This window comes from Bombyx mori, chromosome 21 (assembly GCF_030269925.1).
Source record: "Bombyx mori chromosome 21, ASM3026992v2".
Classification (NCBI taxonomy): Eukaryota; Metazoa; Arthropoda; class Insecta; order Lepidoptera; family Bombycidae; genus Bombyx; species Bombyx mori.
In genome coordinates, this window is record NC_085127.1 from 5,489,315 (window position 1) to 5,497,022 (window position 7,708).

The 7,708-nt window shown below is 58.1% G+C and overlaps 1 protein-coding gene across 1 annotated transcript; it reads left to right on the forward strand.

Annotated features, from left to right (window-relative positions):
- Nucleotides 1–887: 887 nt before the first annotated feature.
- Nucleotides 888–7,375, forward strand: LOC119630093 (uncharacterized). The gene is made up of 3 exons (XM_062674794.1): nucleotides 888–2,740; nucleotides 3,064–5,897; nucleotides 6,788–7,375. Exons 1-2 carry the CDS (start codon nucleotides 888–890, stop codon nucleotides 5,651–5,653), a joined length of 4,443 nt encoding a protein of 1,480 aa, XP_062530778.1. The 3' UTR covers nucleotides 5,654–5,897; nucleotides 6,788–7,375.
- The last annotated feature ends 333 nt before the right edge of the window (nucleotides 7,376–7,708 follow it).

Consider the following 7,708-nt stretch of genomic DNA (forward strand, 5'->3'; position numbering starts at 1 on the left):
TGGTGTAGTGGTAAGTGACATGGTCACTACGCAAGGGGATCACGGCTTAGAATCCCGCCAAGGGAAGATATTTGTATGATAAATATAAGAAATGTATTTTCCAGGGTTATGGGTGTCCCGGTCGTGGACGGGCTTGCGGTGCGCACTCTGCGTGCTGTGGGTCTCGTCTGCGGGGGAGTTGCTGGACTTCGACCGGGCGCGTCCGTAGGTGGCGGATCACGGGCCTCTGGGCAATAGTCACAGGGGCATCGCTCCTTCTCTCCCGTTGTGTTACGGCGGGAGAGATTGAGCGACGCGGACCAAAACCAGCACCGGGGGCTACACGCTCTCCTCCCCCTTCACCTGCTGAAGGGTGGTTCTTCTGGAGATGCGTGGGACTCCACTTTTTTTTTTTTTTTTTTTTTTTCTCTTTTCTTTGTTACTTTATTGTTTTGTTTTTACTGTCCCTTGGTTATTTTTATTTATTTTAAGTTTTACCCTGTCTCTTTCTCTTCTTTTGTTTCCGTTCATTGTTTTATTTTACACGCTTTTCTATTCTTCTTCGCCTGTGGTTTTATTTTGTTTTATTTGGTTTTATTTTCATCTTCTTTCCCTCTCATACCCAATTCTAAGCTCTGACACCCGGCGAGAGAATGAATGGCTGGTGGGGGACCAGTCGTTAGGGTGTCCCAGGGAACCGTACCCCGGGTTAAAAAAAATAAATAAAAATTTATGTAATGGCCAGTTTAAAAAAGTTATTACCCCAGGAGGGTACCTCCCGCTCAGCGGGAGGAGAATCCCTCCGTGTGGCCGACTCGTCGGACGCACGCTGCCCCGCGTATTCTGGGGGGGGCAAAAACTGCCTAGACGTCAGGTCCGGGAAGGACGGAGTTCAAAAGAAGAAAATTATGTCCGAGAAGGACCCTGAAGTAAGCTCCTTAAGAGCCGATGTCGTGTCGGACAACGATATGGCCACAGTTGGTTCGGCCCAGTCGTCGACCCATTCGTCGCCGACACGACGACGGCGGAAAAGGGTGCTCAATATAAGCTCGGACGGGCTGAGTAGCAGCTCCGGCTCGGAGGCTCAGGATCCGACAGGTGTGAAGCCCAGAGCAGTCACGCCGTCAAAGCGTGGACGGGGACGCCCTGCGACTACAAGGCAGTACGTTGGCATGGCCGCTGCCAGGCAAGCGTACCTCAAGGCACAAAAAGAGGAGAAGGAGCTCACTGAGAGCGCGCGCACCACACGCCACAAGAGGAGAGCGGCTGAAGGGTCTGTCCCTAAGCCCGATGCCGAGCGTAGGCTCCATCAAAGTGCAGAGGTGGCCCTGATGGTCGCCGCCAAATCCAGCAGCCCGAAGGGCACGTACGTGCGTGCACTGAAGGAGTTGGCAGTCACTGTCAAGGAGGCCACGGAGGACCTTGTGGGCTACACCGCAGCCGAAGAGGCTAAGAGACTGCGAGCGGTCAACGTCAAGCAGGAGCAGGAGATCCTGCAACTGCGTAAGGAGCTCGATGAAGTTAGAAGGGAGTTGGCGAGGGTTACGCAGGTGCTAGCGTTGCCCACATCGACTGCGACCCCGGCCCCGAACACCAAGGAGGAAGAGGAGGAGTTGCGCCTACAGCGCATTATGCGAGCTGTCGGCACTATGCTCGACGCTCGCTTTGAAGGGCTGGAGGCACGGCTTCTACCGGAGCCCCGAATGCGACCACCGCTAGCGGCGGACAAGCAGAGGAGCCGGGAAGAATCGTCTAATCCCCCTGTCGTCGTTGACGCTGCACCGGATGCGGCACCGTCATCAGTGCCACCGATGACATTGGCGAAAAAGAGGATGCGTGGCCCCAAGAGAAGTGTCACCGCGCAAGCGGCTTCATCCGAAACGCACACCTTCCTCCCGGCTCCAGCTTCCATGATCGAGAGCTGGTCAACGGTCACCCGTAGGGGTGCTCGACCGAGGGAGGAAGCAGTGAGGACGGTTCCAGCGGCAGCTATCGCTGAAGCGGAAAGGAAAGACCGGTCTTCTGTAAAGAGGAAAGAGAAGAAGCTGCGCCCTCCACGCACTCAGGCCGTTGTCCTCAAGCTGCAACCAGAGGCCGTGGAAAGAGGACTCACGTACCGCACTGTACTCGCCGAAGCGAGGGCCAAGGTAGATCCTGGGGCACTTGGAATACCCATCCAGCGCATCCGGTCTGCAGTGACTGGGTCTAACGTGCTGGTAGTGGAAGGTGCAGACCAGAGCGCCAAGGCCGATCTCCTGGCCCAAAAGCTTCGTGAGGTTCTGCCCGCAGAAGGGGTCATAGTGACCAGGCCAGTAACGACTGCAGCCATCCGCATCAGCGGACTGGACGACTCCCTGATGCCGGAGGAACTTACCGCGGAGCTTGCCCGGATTGGCGAATGCGCTCTTGATGCGGTGAAGATCGGAGACATCAAGTATGGCCCAGGCGGGATGGGTCAAGTATTGGTCCGGTTGCCCGTCGTTGCCACGATGAAGGTTCTCGCCGTTCCAAAACTGAGGGTTGGTTGGAGCGTGCTCCGCGCTTGTTTGTTAGAGGCTAAGAAGCTACAGTGCTTCCGATGCCATGAGCTAGGGCACGTGAGCGCCCGATGTCCTTCGTCGGTCGACCGCAGCCGGGATTGTTATCGGTGCGGCCAGACCGGCCACATAGCGGCCGGCTGCTCTCTTGCACCACACTGCGCTGTATGTACCGCTGCCGGCAGACCGGCGGACCATGTCTCCGGGAGCAAGGCTTGTGCCAAGTTCCCGAGATCGAGACTTAGAAGAGGAACTTCCGCTGCACTTGAAAATGCACGGAGGCAGCCCGGTACGGCTATGGAGACATCGAATGGCGTCCTGCTATGACAGGTGTCCTTCGATTCCTGCAGGGGAATCTCAACCATTGCGCCAGAGCTCAGGACCTTTTGTTCCAGAGCATGGCGGAGGGGTTGACCCATCTTGCGGTGGTCGCCGAGCCGTATCGGGTCCCTTCGAGCCCCGATTGGGCGGCCGATTTGGAGGGCCGAGTGGCAATCATCCGGCGTTGTTGTGTGGGTGCTCCGCCTACGTTTGCCGTTGTTGAAAGAGGTCGCGGCTTCGTTGCCGTCCTCTGGGCCGAGATATTCGTGTTGGGAGTGTACTTTTCCCCAAACAGGACGCTCGCCGAGTTTGAGGTTTTCCTCAGCGAGCTCAGCCGCGTCGTTGGAAGGTCGCACTTCCGACGGATTCTCGTTCTAGGTGACCTAAATGCCAAGTCATTGTCTTGGGGTTCCTCTAGGACGTGCCCCAGAGGTAGAACGGTGGAGGAGTGGCTGGTCGGAAGCGGTCTCCTCATCCTCAATCGCGGTACGGAACTCACATGCGTGCGACGTTTGGGCGGGTCCGTGGTGGACGTTACATTCGCCACGCCTGACGTCGCATATCGCGTACGCGGTTGGGCGGTGATGGTTAGCGAGGAGACCCTCTCCGACCACCGTTACATCCGATTCAGTGTCGCCGCGACCCCGGCGGGTTCTGTTCGGGGCTTTTCCTTGCCCATCAGTGGCAGCGCTAGGGGTCCTCGTTGGGCCCAGAAGCGCCTCAACATCGAGCGGTTGCGTGAGGCGGCCATAGTGCAGGCGTGGCGTCTTGACTCGCTTGGCGAGCCAGCAGACGTGTGCGAGGGGGTGGAGCGTCTGCGCGAGGCAATGTCACGGGTGTGTGACGCTGCTATGCCTCGCGTGAGAGCTCTCGCTCCTAAGCGCCAAGTTCATTGGTGGACCGAGGAGATCGCCAGCCAGCGCCGGCTATGCGATATTAGTCGTCGCACATACCAGCGATATCGACGACGAAGAACGCGCCGGGACCCCAACGAGGAGGACCGCCTGTACGAAATGTACAGGACGGCGATAAGAACCCTGCGCTTGGCTATCGGGGAGGCGAAGGAGGCCGCCTGGAACGACCTACTGGCCTCGCTGGACCGTGACCCGTGGGGGCGGCCCTACAGGCTGGCGCGTAATGCGCTTCGCCGTTGGGCTCCTCCCGCAACCAGCACCCTGCCGCCGGAAACATTGCAGCGGGTAGTCGGGGGTCTGTTTCCCGATTTATCCGGGACGGCCTTCGTCGCCCCTGTGATGACAATGGCGCAGATTGCTGATAGCGAAGAGCTTGAGGACGTCTCCCAGGTGGAGTTCGATTTGGCTGTGCAGAGGATGCGGGCTAAGCGCACGGCACCCGGTCCCGATGGGATCTCGTCCCAAGCGTGGGCGCTCGCCTTGACAGGTGACGGCTTGGGGCCTGCCCTCCAAGGGTTATTCAGCAGGTGTCTCCGTGAGGGCAGGTTCCCAGAGCCATGGAAGACTGGTCGGCTTGTCCTTATTCCTAAGGAAGGCCGGCCACGTGACGAGCCAAGCGGGTACCGCCCAATCGTCGTGCTGGACGAGGCTGGTAAGCTCCTCGAGCGCATCGTCGCCAGTCGCCTCGTCCAGCACCTCGAAAGCGTTGGGCCTGACCTGGCTCCTAACCAATATGGTTTCCGGAGAGGTCGCTCCACCATGGACGCGGTCTTGCGCGTCCGCCACCTCTCCGATCGTGCGTGCTCCGAGGGGGGCGTGTTGTTGGCTGTGTCGATTGATATCGCCAACGCCTTCAACACGATCCCTTGGAGCACGATCGTGGAATCGCTCCGGTTTCACCGCGTCCCCCCTAGTCTCCGGACCCTGATAGAGGATTACCTCTCAGGGCGAAATGTAGTCTTCCCCGAGAGGAAGGGGTGGGGACGGAAAGCGGTGTCGTGCGGGGTCCCGCAGGGGTCGGTACTGGGACCACTCCTGTGGGACATCGGTTTCGACTGGGTCCTGCGCGGTGCTAGCCTGCGTGGCGTCGACGTAGTGTGCTATGCCGACGACACGCTGGTGACGGCCCGCGGAGCCGACTACAGAGCCGCAGCGATCCTTGCGACGGCGGCGGTCTCCACCGTCGTTAGTCGCATTCGGAGATTAGGTCTTGAGGTGGCCCTCCGCAAGTCCGAAGCGGTGTGCTTTCACCCAGTCCGGAGGGGACCTCCTCCGGGAGCGAATCTCATAGTCGGCGGAGTATCGATCGCTGTCCAGCCGAAGCTCAAATATTTGGGCCTTGTGCTGGACAGTCGATGGCGCTTCGACCACCACTTTGGTGAATTAGTCCCGAAGCTGCTGGGGATGGCGGGCGCACTAGCCCGTCTTCTCCCCAACGTCGGTGGTTGCAGCGCCGGCGTCCGGCGTCTGTACCTGGGGGTCGTGCGCAGTATGGCTTTGTACGGCGCTCCCGTGTGGTTGCCCGCACTCTCTGCGCGCAATGCAGCTTTGCTGCTACGAGCGCAGCGGGTGCTCGCGGTGAGAGTCATCAGGGGGTACCGTACGATCTCCCGGGAGGTCGCCTGCGCCCTCGCCGGTTCCCTTCCTTGGGATCTTGAGGCTGAGGTAGCAGCTGCGGTATACCGGCGCAGAACACAGTCCCTGAGTCGGGGACGGACGCCCGGCCCGTCGGCTGTCGGTGGAGGCGTGCTGCGCGTCATCTGGCGTACGCCAAGTGGAGGGAGCGGTTGCTGGAGGAGCTTGGCCAAACTTCAGTCACTCGCCGACGCACCCTCGAGGCCCTGGTGCCCGTGCTGGAGGCATGGTCAGATAGACGACACGGCGTGCTCTCCTTCCACTTAACGCAGGTCCTCTCGGGGCATGGTTGCTTCGGGAGGTACCTGTGGAAGGTCTGCAGGAGAGAGCCACATCCGGGTTGCCACCAGTGCGGGCATCCGGACGATGACGCTCAGCATGCACTCGAAGCGTGCCCGCGTTGGGAGCGCTCGCGGCGAGACCTCATCGCGGTGCTGGGGAGAGACCTCTCCTTGCGGGCTGTCATCGCCCGCATGCTAGAGGACCAGAATTCTTGGGAGGCCATGACCAGGTTTTTTTTTTTTTATGATTGAAAGTTTACTGGTGGCCCGAAGGCCTTTCCAGTTTCACCAGGACAGGTGGGCGAGCAAAGGCTCAGCCAAGAGGGGTGGGATTTGCTAACAACTGCCCGAGCGCCTCCGAAGGAGACCTAACAACTCAAGAGCAATTGTTTCGCGAATGAATCTACTACCGGATCGGAATCGCGACCCGCTGAGAAGATCCGGCGAGAAACTCAGCGGGCTGATGCATGGGTTAGGTTGCACGTCGACCTCTTTGTCGAGTTCGACGAGTACGGTTACCGGGGTCCCTAAGCCTGCCCCTAGTATTAGAGCTGAAGGCATCTAATGCAAAGGTTATTGGATCTGATGGATCCGTAAGGACGTGTCTAGGGCGTCGACGGTGACTGGCTCCTGCATGATCAGGATTCGGGGAGTAGTCAGCGGCGGCTACGATAAGGCGATTATCATGACGCATAGCCTTATCGAAGTATCGTTCCGACGCTGACTTCATGTATTTCCGAATTGATTCGAGGCCCAGGTCGTCGTGTAGGTCAACGTTCCTCACGAACCACGGAGCCCCGACAGCTAACCTGCAAAAGCGGGATTGTAGGGATTGGAGGGTGTCTATGTGTGTGCGGGCCGCGTGAGCGAACACCACACTCGCGTAAGTCATGACGGGCCTTATGCAAGTTTTGTAAAGTGTCACCTTGTTCCGAAGGGACATTTTACTCCGCTTACAGATCATGGGGTAGAGTCTACCGAGAATAAACGCGGCACGGTCACGGACTGATTTTATATGCGGGCGGAATGTCATCGATGTATCCAGGGTAACGCCCAGGTACTTGACCTTCCTGGCCCAGGGTATGGGTTGTCTAAAGAGAGTAATCGGGGGTGTGACCAGGTTTTGCGACCTGGTCATGGCGTTCCGTGAGGCTGAGGAGCGCGAAAGGGAGTGGGATCCCTCTTCGGCTTCACAGCGAAGAAGGCGGAGTGGGCGGCACGGGCGCGAAGCTCCCGTTCATCTCCCGTAGGGGCTGTCGGGTGCCGGGTGCGGGGGTGCCCGGTACTCGGCTGTTGGTCCGGTGGTGAGGCGGCGCAAGGTGGCTCCTGTGCACCGCTCACGGTGTGTCTCCGAGACGACGTCCTGCGGGATTTTCCCGGGGATGGAGTGCCGTCCTATTAACAGGATGGGTACCGGCGACGGCGAGCCTTCGGCGCGCACTGTGCGGTACCGTGGGTTTCGTGGAGTCGGAGTGGTGGGGCTCGATGGGGTTTAGTCGGTAGTCGTTCTGCGGGGCAAGTGCTTCGCGCGCCTTTTTCAAGGCGTAGTCTCCTGTGAGAAATTGGGGGAGGTGAAGGACCTCGGCTCTTCTCTTCTCCCCTTCTTCCTCTCAGGAGGCGCCGGAGTCCGACATAACCCGGTCCGTTACCCCCCTCGACCGGGTATCCGTAAATGGATTCCCCAGCGGTAAAAAAAAAAAAAAAAAGGGTTATGGGTGTATATTAAATATATAAATAAATAAATAAATATTTACTAACAATCACGCCACGTTAACTGGTCCCGTGATAAGTTCGTAAAGAACTTGTGTTACAGGTACCAGATAACGGATATAAATGTAAGATTTTTATTATACACATACATATATTTAATAGACGTCCATAACCCTGGAAAAGACATATACATTTATCATATAAATATCTTCCCTTGGCGGGATTCGAACCCGCGACCCCCCTGTGTAGTGACCATGTCACTTACCACTACACCAGACGGCCGTATGTATGTGTATAATAAAAATCTTACATTTATTTCCGTTCTCTGGTA